Source organism: Bactrocera neohumeralis, chromosome 2 (genome assembly GCF_024586455.1).
Source record: "Bactrocera neohumeralis isolate Rockhampton chromosome 2, APGP_CSIRO_Bneo_wtdbg2-racon-allhic-juicebox.fasta_v2, whole genome shotgun sequence".
Classification (NCBI taxonomy): Eukaryota; Metazoa; Arthropoda; class Insecta; order Diptera; family Tephritidae; genus Bactrocera; species Bactrocera neohumeralis.
The window spans coordinates 47,264,127-47,289,963 of record NC_065919.1 but is presented as its reverse complement, the minus strand read 5'-3'; the positions used below and the strand labels follow the sequence as shown (position 1 = coordinate 47,289,963).

The following is a 25,837-nucleotide window of genomic DNA, read 5'->3' as shown; positions in this document are numbered from 1 at the left end:
TTCAGCAGAAGTTACACCAGCACAGGTACACGTTGGCAACGCGTTCGCCGCATAAGTTACAAATAAATTATCAGCAGCAAGTAGTGTTGCATTTGCATCGATGCCCAGCACTCGGGGATTTTGTGTAGTAAATAGGAGTGCGATGAAAGAATGGAAGTTCATTACGCGAGGGCGCGCACGCAGCACTTGAGAAATCACTTCACCACAAAGGTTCCTAAAAAAGCGCGCGAACGTGCAGGTCGTTTATGCAGTTGTACTCGGCACTTATATAGCATTTACAGCATTTAGTGCGCATTGATATGCCACCACAATAATAATAACAACAACATAAATTCACAATAACAACAAAGGCGTTATGAGCGCAATGAAAACAAAAGCCGCTTATGAAATTACGGCAGTCAAAGACCTCTTTTGCCGCCAATCAAGTGCCGCCACCGAAGCCGACTGCTGCAACGGTACGCCCGACCAGCCAATAACTCGATAGTCGCGTAATTTAATAATAATACCATTTAAGCATTTAAGTCAGCACAAAGTGCCGCTTATTATTTCGTGATTTATGCTACAATTTTGTTAAATGAATTTATTTTGTTTTTGTTGTTAATCATATTTTGAGATTTTCCCCTCACCGATATACTCTCTATCTCCTTTGCAGGCGCAAATCGATCTCAGGCCATTGGAAAACTAATCAAGGCTCAGCGATGCTCGAGCAAATCACGTTAACGGAGAAGTACAAGTCCTGGGTGGATGAGGTGAGTAGCATAAACCACAAAAGCACCAACACAGAAAAAATATATACTGTTAAGCAAAAATTGTCGGAAAAAGTGAGACACTTCCCAGACACGGCGGTGAGCGGTTGAATGGCAGCCGCCAACGAATGGCTTTGTATCGCTATCATCTCATCGAATTGCAATTTGCAAATTGTCTGCATCAATCAAATCCGGTTCGATGACGGCTTCACGCTCTCTCTCTGTCGCATAGCTCGAGTGCACTCACTCAAGCGTTGTTTCGCGTATCAAAGCTCGTTTAGTCGCAACCGCTTAGGCGATGCTCATAAATTTACTGTAATTTACAGTTTTGACTTGTATACCCCGCCGGCGCGCTAATAGTTCCATTGATTTATTTGACGAACAGTGCCGCGTACATTCTAATACAAGTTTACAAATATTACTACGAGAATGTGAATGTTAACGGCATATTATGGCTGTGAGTCTCAAATTTAATGTTCTCTTATTGTAAAAAAAACGTATTATATTGCCAAAATTATGTCAGGACGAATTATATACTAGCGGGGCATAACGTTATGGAAAGGTTTGTGGAATTCTAATTTTTCGAAATATCGTTTAATGATGTGTTTAGATGTTATCCAGTGCGTGCCGAGCTACCCCTTCGTAGGTTCTAGGTTCGCAACAAAGATCTTACGTTTCCAGTAGCGAAAAATGCAAAAATAACATATTATTTTGGGAATGAATTGTGACATATGAGACGCAATTAGTGTGTAAACTGGATAAAAGCATTTTCTGTCACAGTTAATGTACACTCAAGATCATCTTGAAAATCGTCGTGTTGGTTTCAGAGCGACATCTCCATAAAGTCTGCCTTCAGTTTGGTTATACTCAACTTTTGCAAAATATTTTGTGTGGTAGACGTAGTTAATTACATTCATATGTGTCGTCACCATTGTAATACAACATATGTATGTATGATGACCCTATATTGATCAAGCGTATTACTAATTTCGTATACGACTTAAAAACAGTCCAACATTAGAGCGAAATTGTGATTGACATTTTGACCAAAAATGAAATAACACTAACCTTTCTGACCTGTAACTTTTTTCAAAACTGAAAAATCTGCTAGAGGGAACGCACCATGAGTACCTTGACCGAATATATAAAAATGAACAGACAAACTTTTGACGACGTAAACAAACATCTGAAGATCAATCTTCACACGAATTAAAGAAGGTTGTACCAATCCAACCAAACATTTTATATAAACCAGTCTGAGTCAGCTTTGATCTTGAGTGTACTTTATAATCATATGAACAAATTTTTCGAAAGTTTTAAGGTTTGTTTATAACTTTAAGTTTTAAAGTCTACTCTTAGTTAACACTGGGCTTATCGGCTTAACTATAGAAATTCGAAAAACCAAGCGAGAATTAACTTATTTTTGTAATATTAGTAATATGCGAAGATTTTAACCAATTACAGGGTTTGTCCAGTAGAGGGCGTTCCTAGCTAACGAATTTGTTCGGCTGGTCAGTTGTCCGAGCACCAAGAGAGTCAGGACAAACATTTTCGTCCGACATGTTTCTGTGAGTCATGCAAGCCGAAAATGCTGGGTTCGTTAGAGCAGAGGTACGCTACTAAATTCTGTGTGAAACTCGGTAAATCTGCGACAGGGACGTTTGATAAGAGTATGATCAATCTGGCTTACCCAGATGTTACTTTAAGCCAATCCAAAATGAAAATGATGCTTATAGTCTTTTTTGACATCAAAGGTATCGTCCACCATGAATTTGTTCCTCCTGGACAAACCGTCAACGCCAAGTGTTACGTGGAAGTCCTCAAGAGACTCAATCGAAGAGTCAATCGGGTCCGACAAGACATCACAGCCAATTGGAAGTTGCCCCACGTCAACGCGCCGGCTCACACCGCATTTCTTGTGAACGGCTCCCTAACCAAGGCCGGCATCCCCATGCGTCCGCAGCTGCCCTACAGCTCAGATGCGGCTCCCCGGACTTTTTTTTGTTTCCTTGCCTGAAAAGGCTGATGAAAGTCAAGAATTTTGAGACGACAGACTTGGAAATCGCGCTTGCAGCGCTGCATCGACGCAGAAGGAGCCTATTTTGAAAGTTTTTAAAGAATTGTAACGATTGGTTCCACAATTTTTTTTTAAAATCGACTCAGTCATATTACTTTCCATACAAACCCTGTTTAATTGAAGAATGTGTTAATCTGCCGTTTACATGTCGAAAAGATACATTAAATTATCATTTTTTCGAGGATTTGCTAATATACCCGAAATAATTATTAGTGAATTTTAGTTCTTTCATTACATTGTGAACAGGGTATAAACGACGGAGGTCCTATAAAGTATTTATATGTAAGTCAAATATATTCTATAGGGGTCCAACATCCGCGATTCCAAAAATGACTAGCTTCTTGGAGGTAAAAGAAAAAACTGAGGCACTAATTCGCGTATATACAGACAGACGGATGGACGGACAGGCAGATGGACATAAGTAAATCAACGTACGTTGATCGCCATATACTTTATATTGCCTCCGATGTTGGCAAAACTTACATATGTGATACAAATTCAACTGAAAATTCGAAAATCTTTATATTAGGTACATATGGACTAAGGGAAGTATTGATCTAAGTCAACCTATTTTTGACATAAGGCTATATTAGTATGAAAGAAACATTTTCTCCGAAATTCAATAATATATCTCAGAGATTGACCGATATTTTCGGCAAAAAATTAGCCATATGAGTTCCACATATTTGGCGTCTGGGTTCTTGAAAAGTTACAATCAGATTTCGAGAATTTTCGAACGTAAAATAAAATAATTTGACGGTACTATCTTTGGAAAGTTTTATCCGGATACTTTGATTTGTTCATGATTTATATACTGGAAATGAAGAGAATCAAATTGAATTTAAAATTATCTTATATGGGAAGTAATAGTAGGAATAGGAAAATATTACTTATCGAATTTGGTTGAAAGCGAAGAAGTAGATCCTGCGATATGAGTTTTCACCTAAATGCTGACAGTACCACGCCCATCGTTCAAATTTGACACCGGTAGTGAACAGATCTTAACAATTTATACGGAGATTGTAACGTTTTGTTTTTTTTTTTTTTTTTGAAAAAATAACATCGGAATGGAGAGAAGTAAAAAAGAACATTTTTTTTCAATTTCTCTTTTAGTACAATCACTGTCAATAAGGATTTCTATTTGGCCGTATTGAGGCATTTGCGTGAAAACATCAGTCGGAAATGGACGGAATTGTGAAGAACAATTCATGGATATCATCGATCAACCACCGTATTCACCAGCTTTGGCTCCGTGTGAAATTTTCTTGTTTCCCAAACTGAAACTAGCGCTCCGTGGAACCCGTTTTTTGTCGACGAACAGATACAAAACAAAAAAAAATAGAATAATTAAATATTTTGTGTTTTACAAATGATCATTTTCCAAACTTCTTATGGGTCACAATAGCTTGTATTTCAAATAGTTCAAATTGGTTGATTACCGAAATTGAAACTTAAGATAGGTTTTGTGTGAAGTAAAGTAGGAATAGGAAAATGGAAAAAAATATTTATTTGATTTGATCAAATTATCTTCACGAAATTTGAGTGCAAATTACTTTTCTTGAGATAACGCCACAAATTCAAAAAAATTATTCAAATCGCCAAAGCTTATAAATGACTCCAAAATCAAGAAGATGATCTTCGTAAAAGATATTTTTATTTTTCTAAGGAATATTTAGTTTTTTCACATTTTGTTTGTAAACTAAAAGAATTTGTTATATATCAGAAGGGATCAGACTGTCAGAGTCGTTATATCCGGATTTCTAATTGGAAGGGACAGACCGTATTGCAAGCTGCATTTGAGTAAAAATTGAGAAACATGAGTTGGAAATCCTTGGCTCCATAAGAAGGTTAAGTTTGAAGAAAAATGTATTATTTGACAATGGATATCATCGATCAACCACCGTATTCACCAGCTTTGGCTCCGTGTGAAATTTTCTTGTTCCCCAAACTGAAACTACTGCTCCGTCGAACCCGTTTCCTGTCGATCGAACAGATACAAAAAAATATTGACGAATAATTAAATATTTTGCGTTTTATTTGCAATTTCCAGTTACTTCTTTGGGTCACAATGTACAATGTATAGTACAAATTGGTTGATTAATTTCAAGGTTTTGTGTGGAAAACTGTATTATTTGACAAATTATCTTCACGAAATTTGGTAAAAATTACTTTACAAGATAACGCCACAATCTTCAAAAAATTATTCAAATCGGAGCACTAAGCTTATAAATGACATCCGGGCCAATCAAGATAAAGACCTTCATAAAAGATATTTTTTCCTTATTAAGTAAACTAAATTTTGATGAAAAAATTAAAAATATTTTGAAAAATTATATCTGCATAATTTCTTGAACTATTAACTAATAAAAAAAAGTATTTATTAATTTGAGCTAATACAAGAAAAGGCGTAAAGCGCCAGCCACTTTATGTCACGAGCCACTGTTTGCCGAAAAACATTTTCAAGTGCCACTTAAGGTTGTCATAACCAATCGCACACACAATATATCAAAATGCACTTAAGCGTGAGTGTTCTTAACAAAATTAATAATAATAAATTTACAACACCCATTAAAATAGCTTTAACTCTATTAATTTCAAGGCGTTCGGGCAAAAGAAACCCAAGGAAACCTGAAAATTTGCGACTAAAATCGCTCGTTTGCAGTCAAGTGCAACAGTTTCTCATACAAACTTCCACATGCCATGTAGTTGTTGCCAAAAACAAGGCATTTGCACGTAATCTACACCACACCCACTGCACTTAATAGCCGTTGCACTGCCTCTGGATCTCATTGCCTTCAATTCAAAGGCGGCAAAACTGACATTTTCCTAATAAAACCATGTAAAAGCACGTGATTTGGCGCTTTGCCTAAAACAATTCCAGTTGCACTGCTCATATGTATACTATAAATATGTATGTATAAAAATGTCTGTTTGTATGTATGTGTTATTGATAGTTTAATAATATTTAGAATATATTGCACTAAATGGTAATGTCTGTCAAATGACTCATTTCATTACTTGGCATCGGCATTTTGCTGTGAGGATTTGTTTTACCTTTGGCATAAAGTGATTTGGCTTGCTTGCGTCATGCAACTATGTTCTTGTATATTTGTGTATTTACTACTTAATTTACATGTAAAATACATTAAATATGAATGCCGATGTTGTCTGGATTATGCACGAACAGCATATATATAGTACATATGTATGTATTCCATACGTACACAAGTAAATGCCAATTTATACAGAAATTGAAACAAGCATCAGTAAATGTAAATACCTGCTCTGTTATGCATATGCATCAAACATAACTGCGAAATAACAATCGTGATTCAGCTCTGAAAATTTTATAGGTTTATGTTAATAATTCACATTGAGAATTCAAAGTTTTAGATACAGATTACATAAACCTCGTCTTTGGCGTAAGCACTTTGGCATATAAAGGGCGGTCCATGTCGAGGTTTACTACTTTTTTAAAGAATAAACACAGAAACTTCAAATTGAATGGGGAATGTTTATTATCACTCGAAAGATCACTTTTTGGCATTTCTTTTTTGCAGATTATCTCTTTCAAATGTTGACCGCGGTCACGTCTCAGATGGTCCTTACGTTGAGTACAATTTTCGATGACTCGTTCAAGCATTTCGACTGGTAACTGACGAATGACCCGCGTTATGTTTTGCTGCAGGGCAAGGCAAGGAATTGAAGCGGGATTGCCCAAATAGAGTTTGGATTTTACACATCCCCACAGGAAAAAGGCTAACGGTGTGATATTGCACGATCTTGCTGGCCAATAAACCGGCCCAGAACGTGAAATTATCTGCTCACCGAAGTGTTCTTTCAATAAATTCATTAATTGATGGAATGTGTGGGAAGTCTTGTTGAAACCGAATGTCGCCGAGATCACAAGCTTCAATTTCAGGCATCAAATAGTGGGTTTTCATGACGCGATACGGTCGCCATTGACGATTACATTCACACTGTCATTATTTTTTAAGAAATATGTACCTATGATTCGACCGGCCCACAAACCACACCACACCATTGTTTTTCCTGGATGCAGCTCTTCATCCCAAATGTGGCAGTTTTGCTTGTTTATATACCCATTGAACCTGAATTTGGCCGCATCGCTGAATAAAATTTTGCTAGAAAACGTCGAAATGCGATGTCGCTTGGGAAGGTCGACCGGCTTTAGTTTTCCATAAACTGTATTTTGTATGCTTTTAATAAAAGATCTGGACTGGAAAATGCGCCAAGTCGTTCCATAGTCAGCCCGATTTGCTGCAAACGGCGCCGAAGCGACTCTGCATGGTTTTCGTGTGCACAAAATAGCAGTTACGCTGCTATATTTTCTTCAGTGCTTGCCGGACGTAGTCTATTCGGTCGAATATTTCCCAATAATGGACGCTGGATCTCAAGATGAGCGATGGTGTTGCGAATAGTACGCTCAGTAGGCCGATTACGTTAACTCTAAGTTGAACGAAGTGCGCGAAAAATATTCTTTACAGAACGAAGTTGAACGATTTGTAAACGTTATTCTGGCATAAGTCTTTGCAAAGTCTTTGAAAGTCTTTGAAATGCTAAGCAATACTGAACAAAAACAGCATGACAACTTGACACTACCCACGACTCACACGTGATTTGTCAAAAAAAGGCTATTGAAAAATGTACCTCTACTTGGACCCCTTTATATAGTAAAATTGACAAGCCTGATGAAAACATGGATTTTGGAATGTCTGCCTCTCCGATCATCCGTTCTTCCGTCAGTCTCTGCATGCAAGTGATAACTTTCGTAAGAATTGAGATATATTCCGAGGAGTGGTATTGTAAATTATCGAACTTTTTACAACCCAACTCAACTTCAGTTGAAATGTTACCAATTTAGATTTCTCCTTAACAACTCAATCTTTTTTGAAATTTTAGGTTAAGTTGTCAACGTCTTACAACTGAAAGCCTACAACATAAATAACTGATTCGTCTTTACTAGTAGTTTAATTCTCTATGACATATCTCGGCATTCTTTAAGAATTGTTGTAACTATGTGTACGACTATTGGTTGTACTTGAGAGTGAAATGGTAGAGCCACCTTTCATCCATTGTCACATATCGATGCAAAAACTCAGGCTTATTACGCTCGAAGATCTCCAAACTCTGCTCCGAATCATCAACATGTGGCTGTTTTTGGTCAAAAGTGAGCTCGCGCAGCATCCAATTTGCACAGAACTTTCTCATACCCAAATATTCGTGAATGATATGATATATACATTCATTTTATATCTCTAAAGTGCCTGCTCTCTCGAACAACTTCACTTTACGGTCATCCAAAATTATTTTGTGGAACTTAACAAAGTTGTTTCACTCCAAATGATATCATTCCCAAACTAATGATCCGACAGCAGTCAAACTTCTGAAGCCTACGGCTTACTAGAAATCATATCGATTTAGTTCTAATAGCAAAGCTCAGATTTCTTTTTCTGGACGTTTTAAAGCTCTTGCTCAGTTGGAATAATTTCTTTTGAGCTTTAAGTACATTATAATGATACATAATTTTCCTATATTCTAGTAAAAAATAACTGGTTTGACAATACGGATGATATTATTTCTAAGTGTCGTTGCGGCCATTTTTAATATGTCATGATCTGTAATTCTTTTCTTTACATAATGTTCAAGTGGCGATAAGGCAAAGAACCGCTCGAAGAAATGAAAATATTGCTGACGTTCAGGCAAGTGTTGCTGAAGACGGCAAGTTGTCGATTCCAAGACTTTCTCAAAAATTGGGACTGTTTCAAGCCACAACCTGGCGGAGAAAGGATTTCGGCTTGCATCTGTATAAAATTGTTCTGACTCAAGAACTGAAATCATTAGACCATCGTAAATGTCGTGAAGTTGCTGATTTTGACTTGGAACAACTTGAAAACGATCATGATTTAAAAAGAAATTTCTTTTCCGTGAGGCTTCCTTCAATCTGAGTGGTGCGCACACTGTCATTTCAGGTGCGAAGCAAATCCACAAATTATACATGAACAACCATTTTATTCACTTAAATTGACAGTTTGGTGTGTGTTTTTGGTCTGGTCATCGGTGTATCATAGGTCCGTACTTCTTTGGAAATGAAGCTGGTGACACCATTACTGTCAGTAGAGAGCGGTACATTTAGATCGATGATAGCTCACTTTTTATAGCCGCAATTGGATGAAGTTGATCTTGACAACATCTGGTTCCAACAAGACGGGGCTACGTGCCACACAGCACTTGCAACAACCGAATTATTGCGAGAAATGTTTGAAAATTCGATTATTTCACGAAATTGTTACATTGAATGGCCTACAAGTAGTTCATTAGATTACTTCTTCTAGAGTCATTTGAAGTCATTGGTCTTTAGCAATAAACCAGGTTCACTTCAAGCTTGAAGTACGACTTGATTTAGGGTAAAAAGTATTACAAAATTGGGTTCAACGAATTCGCTGCTGTCAAAGAAGTCGTGGAGGCAATTTGCATGATATTATATTCAGAACTTAATTGCATCGATTGTACTTCATATTAAAAATTTAATTTCCTTAACAGTTAGTAGTTGTGTTTTTTTTTTTTTAAGAAATCGTATCTCTGGGATGGTTCCATGGCACTAGTTTACCATCATTTTGCGACTGTGCTGTTAGAGGCTGTTTCTTACTAGTTTTGCAAACATTTCCTAAAACGTAAGGTTTTTATTGTAGTCAAGATGTGTAGTGGCGGCATGCCACCATTTACTAAAGTGAACTCAAATTCATAGGCAAGACACCTTTTGGCACATCAGTCCCAAATGTTTGCTTCAGGTTCGTTGAACAGTGTTATCAGTGTGAGTCATTCAACCAATAACAATCCTAATTTTGTATACGTCATACATCTCTAGCTAGAACTACTGAATTGATAAGCTCAAATACGTTGCCCAACAGGGGTGTTTGTTGTGGCCACATATCAACAACAATCAACTGCGTATTTTGAATAATGAATTAGCCAGCGATATACATACGTATTATTTGTCAGCAGGAGAGCGGTGAGGTTAGTGTAATGCGAACCGCAGTCATTCGATTAAATACTTATGTACATATGAGTATACAAGCTACAAATAAACAATCTAAGCTCACTAACGATAAATCGTAATGTGTTGCGATTTGGGCAAACACAGTATCATTAGTTGTTATTAGAGGGAGACTTTAGGCCAGTCGTGCCCGCAATCCCGAATTGATTAATGCATAACAGAAGTCGGTCGAATTGCAAATTGCAAACACATGTATACCACAGCAACCGCATGTTTGTCCACAGCATAGTGCATTAGCAACTTGATTGACTAAATTTTTAAACATTTGCAGATTTCCGAGCTCTTTGGCGGCATGGAGGTATGCGGCATTTCCGTGGTGGTCGGCAAAGACGGCCGCGAGCACATAATAAGTGCTTGTGATTGTACATTCGCTCTAATTGGCGATAGTCAGGAAGAAGATCGGCGCCAGATCGCCGACCTAGTCTCAGCACGAATGCAAGTGAGTATATTACAATTATATTAATGGAAAGCTGAGCTGGAACTACAACTCATACATTCCAATCATTTCAGAACGTCTGCCGGCCAAGCATGGCACAGACCGGTGGACCACCACATGGTATACGTCAACCTTCACGTTCATCAATTTCCTCGCGTGGTGAGAGTCCCACCGAGGATATGGCACCAACACCACCGGCACCCGCCGGTCCACGCCCAGCTCCAATGGGCGGTCCACCACCAATACCCGAGCGTACTTCACCAGCAGTCGGCTCAATAGGACGTCTCAGCAGTCGCAGCAGCATTTCCGAGGTACCTGAGGAGCCAACTGCACCGGCTCCGACCAGTGTACCTGGCAGTGCGGGCGGTGTGGTCCGTCGTGATTCACAAACATCGCAGGCATCGAGCGTATCGTCGGCCTCGAGGGTCTCGACACGTCCTCCGCAAACTCAGAGTTCCGTTGTTGAAGATGCGGAGGATACAATGAAGAATTTGCGTAAGACCTTTGCGGGGATATTTGGTGACATGTAGGAATTAGCGAACAAGAAACGCGGAAGAACAGCTAGCGAGACAAGCAGCGGTGGCGGTGGACCTGGCAGTGCAGGCGGCAGTGGCATAAGCGGCATCAGTACCGGTTCGTTTCTAGGCAAGCAATTCTCGTTCGCAAGCGCCGGTGGCAAGTCGGTGAGCGGCAGCACTTCAAGCGTCGCCTCAGACGTGATCTCAGCACAGCCATCACCCAAATTGACCGCAGAGAAGCCATACGATGCACGCTCGGACACCTCAACGAACTCCACATTGACAGCGGGCAGTATGAGCGTTAGCGCCAGCTCAGCTGCTAGCTACAGCAGCAAGCCATCTTCCAGCGTTTTAGATACATTCCAAGAGGAGAACAAATACAAGCCAGTCACCAATTTTGAGCCACAAGAGCGCGTTAATCCCTTCGATAAGGGCGCACTAAAAACTTCCGCAACCAATCAAACTATCGGTAGCGCAGTATCCACCACATCATCTTCATCGATCTCATCCTCTTCGATTTCATCGCGCATCAATCGTAACGGTAATGTGGGCATTAAATCGCCACCACCGCCGACTGGACCACCACCACCACCACCGACTGGCGCTATCGCTAGCAGCAGCTACCGCAATTCAACCTCGACCACGCCACCAAGCGCCGGCAAGGACAACCGTACTTTCAATTACGGCAGCTCAACTTCCATTGAGACCATTACACGCATGGATACTAACACAACAAACACGACAACAGCTGGCCCGAGCAGTGATGCCGCCCCTGTTGCCGGTGCACTTGCCGATGATAACAATGCAACAGGCGTTGCTGGTGGCGCTACTTCCTCCACGAGCGGTGGCCCAGATTGGAAGTCGAAGATGGGCATACGTTCGGCAAGCGTCTACAGCGCGCCCGCCAATTTGCCAGCAGCTGGTGATACCTCCGGCTATGCATCCAACTCAAGCCCTGCTTCGAACGCCTATAACACCACAGCCGATCTGCCATCGTACACACGACCATCTTATTCGCGCTCCGAGAGCAATGGTAATTATCTGGCCGTGGGCGTACTGCTCGTTAGTCTAACACTACGAAAGTCTTAAGCGAAAAGCAAAGTGCAAATAATATATAGAGGCGATCGTGCAGCGCTGCAGTGCCAATATAATTCTCAAAGGCTCAGTCACTACTTAAAAAAAACATATCAGTCATACTAACCCATTATTCAAAGAAAAAATAACGTATATTTTCTATCAGCTCATAATACATCACTATACTCATACTCATAGTTCAGTTCACATATGCATCATTACATAACCTCAAATAAGCGCAAAACTAATTAGGAGAGAAAATATTTTTTCACCTCAAATTAAGAGCAGGAATTGAAAAGAGTAAGGCATACTAACAATAATATTTTCATAAGCGAGAACAAACTAGGGAAAGTGCTTATAAGCCAACCCATGACCAATTGACTATAAGTAAAGGTTACTACTTCAGCGCCTAAATCTAGCCTACACTACTAAGATGTATTTTTAGAGCAGTGAAATGCTAAAGAGTAAGCCAAAACCATATACATTTTCTACGAGCAAAAAAAAAAATATTTTCATAAACATATTAACAGTTTAAAAAACATACTCAAAACGTAAACCTATTTCTGATACATACCACAAATATGACTGCATACAATTAAGACAACATCAAATATAGCCAAAACTTTTCCACTTTTCTACGCGCCCGCTTACCAAGAAAATCAGCCCTACTCATTAATATCCCATTAACTCATAGTCCTAAGAACTTTTAGTTATAAGAAACAAGCCCTAAAGAAAATTCTAAAATTATGTGCCACCCACAAGATCCTTCCTCGACACATACTTACATACATACATATAGGCAACTTAGTTATATGTAGACAAAAACAACAATATTTCTATTCTACTGTACTCTACTTTATGCTAATCAACGTTAAACGCCTACGCCAACACGCCCATAACTGCTTTTCCGTCCTCCTCTCTAACGAACTAAACTCGATTCACACTACAATATATTATACGTTTGTTATTGTTGTATTCAATCGTCATGCCGCACTGAAGCATGTCGCCGCAAAGCAACAAAGCCAATGTTTCGTAAGTTCATAATTGTCTGAATAAATGCAACCCTGCAACTTGACAAACACTACAGTAATATATAATATGCAAAGATATCTTTTTATATTTTTATATATTTTTATTTTTCTTAAAAGTAAACGACATTCTTGCATCCACTATATTCGTTGAATGTCTAATTGTTAATCGAAAATAATACGAGCTAAGGCTAAACGCATAGTGGTGTGAAGAGCAACTCAGCGTGGGGAACAAGGCATAAGCAAACGAAGACAAAAGTATTTGCTGTAATATTGCAACAAAAAATAGTGTTTTTGTCTTTCTCAGAAGTGATGGTTTACTCCTCACGCCCTATGTGCTTAGCCTAGGGTTTTTCACGGTATGCTGAGTGAAATGGTGCATTCCTCAACCGTAAAAGTAGCTGTAAACTTAAAAATTGACGTTGGAACTTTGCAATGAAAATATAAAATATTTCAAATATAAAAACTTTACTATTTCAAAGGCAACCGTGAAATTCTCCACCACTTTAAGTAAAGTAAATTCGTCTAAGTTCGCAGTTCGAACTCTTAATTATTCGATTTCGTATTACTCCAAGTATGAGAGCAACACTTCTTAATGCATAAACACCGCAATAACTGTTTTCTTTGGCTTTGGGCACTCTACACGCGGCACTTTCACCCACTTAACTATACGTACTACACACATATTGCATAATATAAGTATAGTACATACATATGTACATGTACTGCAAAAGTAAGGAGTGCTTCTGTCTTCAGTTGCTTTATGAAATATAAAGAAGGCTTCGTAAGCGTAATTTGAAACACGACGGCACAAATTGCTGGCTTCTATGTCTTTTTGTCTATTTATTAATGCAATTTTTCATTTCTACATAACTGTTATTGGCGAACTTTGCATTAGAAAAAATTGACAATATGTATTTTATGTATGAACTGTACGGTATCTTTTGCTTTCGACTAGGCGCGGATGGGTTATCAAAGTGGATATGATAAATTTTAGTAGTAATATTAAATTTAAAGGAGCAACCTAACAATCCATTATGTGAGTTTGTAGAGTATGAAGAGAATATGAAATGTTTTTCAATTTTTTTAATTATTTCCTGCAGTTGATTATAGAATTTTCGTTAACTTAGTAAATAATAATTGGTCACTTAAACACCTTCTCTGATTCCACTTTCTGATTATTTGAAATAATCTGATTTATTTAAAGAAATTAATAAATTGGATACTGGAACCAAATATATAGCATTCGTCATTATATCTGATCCAAACTAGTGGGTGTATGCTTGATGAGGTCATTAATTCTGTACTTTTTAGTAATTACGCACCTTTCAGTTCCAAAACTTGTAATTAAAGAAAGAGAACTTTTTTTTACACACTACATACAAGCTTAAAGCAAGTCGGTTGGAAAAAATAAAATCTGTAATAACATATTACTTGGCTGCAGACCATTTCGAAAACACTGTGTTACAAATAAATAATCTATTTCGAGGTTCGCTAATTTTTTAAAGAAAAAAACCTACAACCTTAAGATTTAATGGTGAATGTGTACTTTTATTCGAAAGAATATTCTTTGGTATTTATTTTTTGAAGACTATCCCTTTCAAATGTTGCCCTTGGTTACGTCGCATTTCGACAAGTAACTAGCGTATGATACCCGTTATGTTTTTCTCCAAGGCCCATTGGAGATCCTCTTGGAGCTTTTTAAGAGACCATAGAGCGAAGCGTTGACGCTTGGGAAGATCGAACGGTTTCAGTTCTTTCACAAGCTGTGTTTCGTACGCTTTAAATTTAAGATCTCATCGTAAAAATCAACTCGTCAGGGTATTCGCGTACACCCTCAGCGACGGCAGCTATATTTTCTTCACTGCGTGCTGGACTTGATCTATTCGGTCAAATATTGTCCAATAACGAATGCTGGGCCTCACGACGGATAATGGTATTGCCAATAGTACGCTCAGTAGGCCGATTATGTTGACCATAAATTAAGCGAAGCGCGCGAAACTCATTCTTTACAGAACGTGAATTTTCGTTATAAAATTGACGGATTTGTAAGAGTGGGTCAAGCGCATGTCTTTCTATAATGTAATACCAAACAATACTAAATAAAAATGGCATGACAGCTTGACACGACTCACGCGTGATCTGTTAGTACAAGGCTATTGGAAAAAGCACCTCCGTTTAGATTACCCGTTACTTGTCCAGAGCCTCGGCTGGAATATAATTGCTTCAACGACTTCATGGCACGTTCTTCGAAAAGAATTTTTCAGTTTTGAAAACAGAAAACAGTCTTGCGGGAGCTGCGCGCGCACTCTTTTTTATGTTTGGCTAAAAAGTCAGTAACAATCATACAAGAATTCCTTATTAACATTTTGACTCGGTCGAGCGAATTCATGCTGAACTACACCACAGTAGTCAAGGAAAACTAAGAGCATCATCTTGATTTATGATCGGTTCCGATTTATTTTTGGAGCATTATTCGTTAAATTATTGGACAGTTCGATTCATTAATAGGAGTAAACACGCAAAAGGCAAAATTTCGATTACTTTACGGCCTTCACTGAATGCCTCTTGCCTTTGAAATATTGACATCACTTAAATTCAATTAAATCCATAGAGATAATAAATGGTATTGGTAATCAACCAGCAATATTGATTATATCAATATTCAGAGGGTGTTCATATGTGTGTGGAGCTGGTTGATTTCTAATTCGAATTTAGTGTGCTCATATCAGTAGTCTCTGCAAATATGTTTGCGTCTAATTGATTATGCAATCAGTACAGAGTCTATAGAATTCGAGACCATGATTTATATAGTAAATTTCATAGAGATTTTCACCGGAAAGATAATTTTAAGTATTTTTTGCAATACCGTACTTTCGCTATAATTAATTTTATTATTTAAACAAACAATATTGAAAAAGTTAGGAAGAGCTAAGTTCGGGTAAAAGCGAACATTTTATACTCTTGCAACAAGCAAGGATTAAAGCCAGGGAAGTACCTTCAATTACATAAGGCTTGTTTGTTATATGGGGTCTATAGCGAGTTTTCACCCAATTTTATTCATTCCAAGCACAAATGTGCACCGTCATAAGAAAAACACATGCTCTCAACTGTATTAAGGGGCTATACTAGTGTAACCCATGAAAAATTAGGTTATTTTCGTGAATTTAAAAAAAAAGTACTTCATCGAATGTTTCGAAGTTCTTTTGACATAATACGGTATATTTTCATTTATGTTTGAAGAATTTTTTTTACAAAAATATTGAAAAGTAACAGAGTTTTGTGTTGTCTTCGGAGGTGCCAAACCGAAAAATTCCCCAACTGCTGATATGATTCCGGCCGAATGAGTAACTGAAACAAAAAACTTCAAAACGGTTATTAAAGATGAAAGGATTTACTATACAATGACCTACGATTTTTGAAAAATATGAAAAATTAACAAAATGAAGTAGTTCTGAAAAAATTTATTTTTTTAGGTAATAAATGGTCGTTGTTTTAATGCCAAATTGACAATTTTTAACCACTCAAAAAGATCGTATAAAGTTTCAAGAATCCGATTTATACCTGCGAGCGGTCTTTCTATAGAACGCTACCATTCAAAAACTATACAAGATACGACCTTTACGGTTTCACAAGATATTTTTGAAAATATAAAAATCGAAAAGCAAAAAAAATCAATTTTTGTAAAGCACCTTAAGATAACTTATATGTTGGTCGATATATGAGGTATAAAGTCACCTGGAAGTTCGAAAATCTTTATATTAGGTATATGTGGGCTAAGGGAAGTATTGAACCGATTCAACCCATTTATAGCATACTATACTCTGGGAAAGATTCTCTCTGAATTTAAATTGTATATCCTACAAATTGGTACAAGGATAAAGTACCGTTATTTTAGCACCCGTTAAAAACAGTTTATTTCAACGCTTTTAGAACAAATGGCAGGAGTCGGACTCATCAGCATTGCTTTCATTTCATTATCAAAGTTTCAAATCACTTACATTTCATTATTGATCATATTCAAAGCTATTGGCTGAAAAAATATTGCACAGTCATCACAATATTTTGATAACTCATCCCCATCACTCATACATTACTCAGTGTCTATGCATTGATTTTCCAATTTGGCGCTCAAGTATTGCTAATTTGAAATTTTCGTAAAATTCAGCAACAGTATTTTTGTAAACGCACCGCATAAAGAACTTGTAATCATAATATAAATTTCATAATCACATAATGAGTAAAGTTTAATAAGTTATCCACTACTTACAGCTTCCAACAAACAATCCGACTTGGACATAATCTTCGGCGACACCAACAACACCAAGTCCAGCCATGGTAATGGCAAGTACACACGCGCCAGCGGTTCACTCTCCGATGCCGAACTCATCTTCGGCGGTCCACCGACCAATTACAAGGCCGATCGCTTTGGCGCCTCCAAGAGCATGAGCGTCACATCCGAGCGCAGCAACGACGGCAATGACAGCTACAATGCGTACCGCAACTACGAGGGTATACAAAATGCGGCATTTAGCGATTTTAGTGATTCGCCGAAGACGGGCAGTGTTAGCAGCATTAACTCGTTTGGCAATACGAATCGTTGGAATAAGCCGACTGTCGAAGAGGATGACGAATTGGATTTGAAGTAGGACAGGGTAATGAATCGTAGCAAAATTAAAGTTCGTTAAATGGCTGGTGTATATATACTTATATGGTATATAAATTATATATATGTATATGGGTATGTACGAGCGCCAGTTATTAGAAAATACATATTTGAACTTACAAAAGTCAGAAGAAGTGAATAAATGGAGCAAAAATATATATGAAAAGTAAACAATACATACACATGCGCATCTATCGCCTCTGAAGTTTCCTGGTTTCATAGTGGAAAGAATTCTTCATAGAAGCAAGCGTAGATGAAAAGTTGAATTTGTTTTTAGGTTTCTTTAATTTTTTATTACTTAGTTTAAATTTTTTTGTCAAAGTAGTTTTACATCAAAACATACTGGACCAGTTTAAAGTATTCCTAAAATTTTTGGAGAAAATAGATTTATTTTTTAGAAAATGAACTAACAACGGAACTTAAAAGTGAATAAAATAAGATGAAATTAACATCAAATATTTTGTGAATAACTCTCCTATTCGTAGCATGAACAGGAAATGTTTCGAAAAAGTACCGAACCTATGGAAAAAAGCTGTGATGGAGGGCAACAATTGATATTAATATGGGAATTGAAATATTATGCCAACAAATCACACAATCTGTGTCAAAGGTCTTAAATTTTTTACCATATTACATTATTGCCTAATTATGGAAAATAATATAAACTTTGGCTACGCACATAGTGGAATTAAATTTGAAAGCTTTATCTGTGCGGTAGTGAAAAGAGTTTGTGTTAGAGCATGCGAGCGTGAGAAAGCGTTTGTGCTGAGAGAAGTAGGTAGCTTACAGAGTACAGCAAGGCTTACAGAGCTTTATAAAGCTCTCAAAACACATTAAAAGCTTACGAGGTGTCTGAAACGCACAGACAACTTCAAAGTTTAAAGAGCCTAATAAGGCTTTGTAAAATAAAAGTAAGCAAGTTTACTTCCATTCTTACATTCGGCGTTGGGTTCCAGATACAATTACGCGAATACAAAAGTATTTTATGTAACTCTACAACAACAAAATATGCTTCTGCCTTTCGTGTTATGCTTTGTTTCTCACGAGACTAGAATGAGATTTCATGGACCAAATGAAGTAGTAAAACCTTAATCCACAGGTAGACACTTTAAGGCCAACAAATGAGACTCAAAACTTGCGCTTAAAATTTTTGGAATAATTTCACATATTTCTGAAACAGATTCGTTTTTAAAAGCCATTCTTAATTTTCCACCACATTTTTACCAAGTAAGCAAACTAGTTCTCGTCAATAGGGGGTCTCTCAACCGAGGCTGTTGTGTTTTTTTTTTTTCATTGTAAGTGTTTTTTCACGTGGCGGCTCTTAAACCCAGCGTACAATCTTGGAGAGACATTATTCGCCTTCTCTCTTTAGCTCGCTTTCAAAGGGATGTTGTTTGGCTATCCAGAGGATACTTGGTCAAAAACCGGAAGTCGTGAGCTGCTTGAGCCATATGTAAAATAATTGTTTGTGGTCACTCCCAAGTAAATGGCGCTTAGCTAACTTTCCTCGCTTGCGTGAATACTCGGCCCCATCCTTCAAAGAGGAATAAGAAGCATTATTTAGTTTGGGGAACCAAAATTTTCAAGATGGAACTTCAAGAGTTCGGATATATGTATATTATACATTAGTTACAGTAATCGGTTTATATTAGGTTAATAGACTGATTTCTCTTGAGGCCATCAATAATCCTACTAGGACAGCTAGAGGCGTTTGTCCGTTGTAATGCTCAGAACTACTCCTGAATCAAAATGACCTTTGCATATCGACAAAACGCCTATAGTCGGGCAGAAATTTAATGAAAATGGCTAATATCAATTCCAGCCCATTCGCCGGGTTCATAAAAAGTATGACAATCTAGATGCTTCAATCTTAGTCTGGCGAAAGCTGAACAGTATAGTAGAAAGTGTGTAGATACTGCCACCTCATCTTCTTCATTGCAACTTTAACAGGCTGCGTCCCACAAAAGCGTTAGGCTCACCGCGTGAATGCCAATACTGGATAGTGTCCAGTTAGGACACTCATCAGTACGGTGATGTGAGCCTAGCTATGAGCTAATACTTCAATGGACCTGCTAAGTTCCATTCTGGGCCAGCAGGTTTACGGAACCGCTGGTTACTGATCAGCGCTTGCTGAACTCGCTCTAAGTCCATGGAACCAACGCCCGTGTGCACAAAAGCAAGCGAACTCCTTCTCATTCCCATCGCGACGGATTTTGTATAGGGCTGTCTTTTCTTGTAAACGCATCGACTGTACAATTTCTGACGATTCCGTTGTGGTCAGCCACCTCGGCATTTTACTGCTGGTGACGTCATGCACTCCTTGACTAGCTTTTGGCTTTCTGTTAGCGAGCTCAAGGCCTGTATTGCAGTTTTGTTATCGAAGTGGATGCATTGAAACAGCAGTTAATTGAGGACTCCCGACAGAGCACTTCTCCTCAAACTTTCCCCTCGAACTTCGATCAACCGTTATCAAGTCCAGCATGCTTTATCGAAGATTGTCGTTTGGTTTGAGATTATTATATTATTACTTTTTTATAAGTACATATGTATGTATATCATTTCTGTTAACGAATTTTTTTAACAAAGCAACACACACATAAATAAATAAAGCTTGTTGCTCTAACCATGAATAAATACTATTTTTTTATTTTACAAATATTTACATTTTTCAAACATAAAAACTTACAAAAATCAATTTTAATGCAATCAAAGCATCATTTTAAAAATTTTGATATTAATTTAGAAATTATTTTGTTGATAACTTATATTTTAGTTTTAAACATTTACAGACATTAGTGACGATTTTCGTAGTGACGCCTTGACTCAAAAACCAACTCGTCTACTAAACCAAATTATATTAGAAAAATATTGAAAATATTTAACGTTCAAATACTTTTACTTACAAACTATTTATCTCTAATATTTAATTGCTTCATTAACAGCCATTAAAAGTAGCATACTTCATCTAAACATAAATTTCGAAAATCATATTTCAAAAGTAGTTACTTAAATAACACGTACAACTACCACCTATCTACTCAACATAAATACTTAAAACAACAAAAACAAAAATACATACAAATCACTATACAAGTACTATATACAAATACAAACACATTATTAGGTGTATGTGAAAGAAATGAAAGCTAAAGTGTTGCTAAAGAAAAAAAATTAACGCAGAAAGCATAAAGTGAGGTTAAACTAGCCGAAATCTGCAAGAAACATTAATTCAAAGTAAAGCAATTTATAAATTATACAAATGTGAGGCGTATGTGTTGGTATTGTAATTTTTGGAAAAATATTGTATTGCATTACTACTTAACATATATATATATATACATATATACTAAGGAAACCTAATATGAGAACATAAAACAAAAAACTGAGAAAATATTAAAAATTGAGAAAATTATGCAACTATGAGATGTTAAGCGGCAATTCGCTGAAGATCATTGAAATCTATTTAATGCTGAAAAATTATTAACACTCATAATAAAGAACTAACTTACATACTATGGAACAAACAAGCTAACCGAAACTCAAAAAAACACTATAAAAGGTTAAAAAAACATTATAAAAGATAAACAAACATATAATATATAATATAAGATAACAAAATAAAAATTTGTTATTCCAACATGAGACACTAAACAACAACAACACAAATGACGCTGATTATTTGTATAAGTACACAAGACAATATATATGCAAAAAATAATTATGAAAGAAAAACAAAAAAAAAATTAAAATTAAAAATATCAAAAAAACAAACACTCATTATAAAAGGGGTAGTAAATTATATAAATTTATTTCCTATTGAAAAATACATTATAAATTACTGTTAACTCTAATACTCAATGATACAGAAACTATTTGATGTGAAGTAAAGCAAAAAATTAAAATATAATATATATAAGCACATAAAAATATGAGTTGACGAAATGCCGTATAAAGTATATAAAAAATGTGTTTGATATCATTAATTCTGTGAACACCGCACTTACATATACAGATATACAAGTAAAATTCGTAGAACATTGCTTTGCATGCAGACACTCTTTTTTTTCAAAAGATTCAAACAATAAAATGAAAAAATAAAAACCGCAATAAGCCACAACGAACTTGAAAAACATTTAAAAGCATAATAAAAAATCCATACTAAACAAAGTAGGAAAAAAATACTGAACTTGAAAAGCTTATACAGCTATTTTTTACTGAAAATCATTGTTTGAAAAGTGGAGGCACAAAGAATTTTATTTTTCTTTATTTGCATGATTTTAAAGCTTTTATAAAAGCTCCAAAGCAGTTTTCAAATGAGTTTGGAAAGCATTATAAGTAAGCTAACATAAAAGCTCCCAAAATGGTTGATTTCGTAAATCATACGTAATCAAATAAGTAAGCTTGCATAAAGTATAAAATCTCCTGAAATGGCTTAATCCAGATTTTGGAATTATATGTAAGCACTCTAACACATTATATATAAGCTTTCATAAAAGCTTCTAAAATAGTTTACGAACGATTTTGAACAATTTTCATAAAAGCTCTTAAAATAATGTACAAGCGTTTTAAATAAACTTTTTTAAAAGTTCCCGAAATAGTTTACTCACTATGTCGAAAAGCATTATTAGTAAGCGAACGCTCTGAGAATGCAAGTCATTTATAACGGCTTAGTGCACTTACTTCCAAAAATTCTTGAATAAAAATGCTAATTTGACAAAATGGCGGCGGTTTGTTTCCGTAGAAAAAAATGGGAAGACTTCAAACAAAAAAAAAATAAAAGCTTCTAAATTGGAACTAGATATGTATCTTCAAAACTCTTCCTTTGAGAGTGGAAACCGTTTGAAAAACACCATTCTGAGAAAAACGCGTTTATAAGTGGAGTTGCACTGTTCCCCGCTCTGTTCTTTTGCTACAAGAAACGCTTTAGCGGATTTGAATTTCGATTTCAGAATTAGAGAGAATGTTTATTAAAGTGTATACTATCCGATAATGTAACAAAAAAAAAATCGATCTCTCGAAAATTTCACACTGAGACGATCCCTTAAGGCTTTCGTATTATGAAGAGAAAGCTTTTATAAGTAGAAAATTGATGCTCAAAACAGCTTTTAAACACATATCGGAGCGAAAGTGGAAGCTTTAGTAAGCTTTTACAAACTACTTAAAGAATGAAAGCTCTACAGAATTCAAAAATTAATCGATGGTTGGTGTAAGGAAATTTTTTAAGTGTATTATTACTCATAGAAAGAACTCAACCGGAAAAATTTCACGTCTGCACTTTGTGCTCTCAAATAATTTATTTATTTTATTTTTTGAAGATAAAGCTTTCGCCTGCTTTAGTGAAAGTCATGGTCTTGGTAATATGATAAGAAAGAAAAATTAATGCATACAAAATATTTTGAATACATTTTGGAGCGAGAATGGAAGCTTTACTAGCAAGCTTTCAAAAAGTATTTAAAGTGTGAAAGCTCTAAAGAATTCAAAAGTTAATTGGTAATTGTAGTAAGGTGAAATATAAGTATATACGTACGTGCTTACGTATATACGTTGTGCTTTAAAATAATTTATTTTTTTTTTTTTGAAAATAAAGCTTTCGCCTGCTTTAGTGAAAGTCAAGACCTTCGTTTTATTATGAGAAAGCGTTTTTAGGTTAAAAATTATGAACATGAAATATTTTAAATAGGTTTGGAGCGAAAATGGAAGCTTTACTAGCCAGGTACTTAAAGAATGTAAGCTCTAAAGAATTCAAAAATTAATCAATGATTATGGTAAGGCGACATATAAGAGAGTCTTACTAATAAAAAGAACACAACCTAATGCTTTCACAATATTTCAAAACTTTAGGTCTTCACGTCGTCTTCTTGTTTGTGCTTTCATAAGCTTTTCGATTTTCTATTATTTTTTTTTAAATTTTTACTGTAAGAGTTTTTTCTCAAAAATACAAAAAAATAAAAAAAATACAATAAGTATATTATAATTAATAAATTAGGAACTAAATGTGTTTAATGTTATGCAATGTTTGTTATGCAAGCACTCACACAAATACACACATACATATATTATTTGGTTGTGTTTAAAGCTAATAGCAGAAATTTTATTAAATAAATATTTACATATAAGAACCCTAAGTACAGTTAGCCAAAAATACATGGATAGTTCTTAATATAGCTTAAGCATAATATAAAAATAGCAAAAAAAAAATTGTGTTGTTACAAATTTAACCATTTAACTTACAATCCAGTTATAGAAAAAATTCAAAATACCCTAATTAAATGTTTTCTTCCTCAAATCGACTCTAACCCCACTTTTTCCCTTTAAATGTGACATGTTTTGATGGAAATGTTTATGAAAAAATTTTTATTAATATTAAACAAATATATTATATTATCTAGTACAAGCCAGGAAAATATAAAAAATTTTCAAATGTGTTTGCACGCTATCCAGTCGCTGAAAATTCCAGAAAAAACTAACCGCATATTAATGCACACCGCTGTATAGGATACATACTTACTTACGTACATTCATCAGACATATTCATGTTGTTCTTGTATACTCCACGAAACGTTAGGCAACAAAGCATTATCATACAACAACACATCATTAACTTAAATATACATACAAACAAACAAACATATAAATTTAGATATTGGAACAAAAACAACAACAAGCAAGCAAAGTTATTAGCACAATTACACTTATTTACGAAATAAAAAGAAACTTAAAATATTTAGCATTAAATAATTAACTGTAGTTAATCAATATGAAAGTTTATAGGCAATTGTGACAAAAACGCACCAACAAGCTAACGCAAATACAAAAACAAATGCACTAAATAAAAATAAGAAGCCCACAAGAGACATAATTAAAGAAGTTGACCCGAAAAAAAGCTGCATTTACCGTTATGTAATCATATATACATGCATATACAAGCGTACATATACATACATATATAACATCCTATTACACCGACGTGCATATATCAGAAGAAACAAACATACATACATATATACAAATATTTGCTCATATATTATTCGAAAGATATAACACAGCCATACATACTCCTGTAGGACACCCACACAACCACTCCCCTTATCATACATTTCCTGAAGAAAAACTCGCAGTTTGCAAGAAAAACTCATACAATTTCACAAAATCATGCGACACTCCCGAGCAGTTGTTCCCAAAAGCAAATATTTACTATAAAAGCAAGTTAAGAAAAACCGCAAAACAAAAAAAAAAATTATTTATGAAAAAATTATATATACTATTATGTACTATTAAACATGTATGTGTTGGATGTGACTACATAAATAAATATTATACAAAATGCATGTATACTTGACACAAATTACAAATACAAATATAAATACAAAAATGAAAAGCATTATACATACATACATACATACAACTATGAATATGATTATTACAATTATTAAATATGATGATTGACTATGAGCATAATGGGATATAATGGATACAATAATGAGTTGATAAATAAAAATATTACATTTTTAAAATGAAAAACAAAAATATGTGTCTTTTTATTTGCTGCCGACAGACGAAACTGTTTAAGGAGCTCGCTTTATTTGGCCATTTCAAAGAATCGATCATTTTGTGTACTACTGTGAGCAAAAAGTAGTAAGACTTTATATCGTCTTCCTCAAAGTAATCCCCCTCTGCCCCAATACACTTGTACCAATGTTTTTTCCAATCCTCGAAACAGTTGTTACGGTCAATTTCCGGAACAGACTTAGCGATTCACTCTTAATGTCTTTAATTGACTCAAAACGGTTTCCCCGAAGCGGTCGTTTGAGTTTGTTGAATAGAAGTCACACGGAGGTAAATCTCGCGAATACGGTGGTTCCGGCACGATGTTGTTCACTTTATTGGTCTTCATTTGATTCATGTAGAACAAAATCCACACATACCATTTTTTTACTCAAATTCTTATTTTTTTTTTTGTTAAATACATTTTATTTGCAATCTATTTTAGTAAATAATAAGCAAATTTGATAACAAAACCATAATTTGACTTATATTTTTGGTCTCCCATGAGATCAAAAATAATATACAATATAACAATATGTTCTAAATACAAATGTTTATATAAAAAATTTTAATTATACATTTAATTTCGTAGTAACATATATAATTAAACATTTACTTAATTCCTAAATGGGAGATCTAGAACATGTTGTCTTTTAAGTCTAATAGTTT

General features: G+C 35.6%; 1 protein-coding gene across 1 annotated transcript in view; it reads left to right on the top strand.

Moving 5' to 3' along the window:
- The window catches only part of LOC126750940 (synapsin), a 164,179-nt gene extending 139,029 nt beyond the window's left edge, over positions 1-25,150 (top strand). Inside the window, 4 exon segments of the mRNA XM_050460788.1 lie at positions 653-749; positions 10,173-10,340; positions 10,412-11,888; positions 17,230-25,150. Of these exon segments, the coding sequence (XP_050316745.1) occupies positions 653-749; positions 10,173-10,340; positions 10,412-11,888; positions 17,230-17,606 (2,119 nt within the window). The 3' untranslated portion in view covers positions 17,607-25,150.
- Positions 25,151-25,837: the final 687 nt, after the last annotated feature.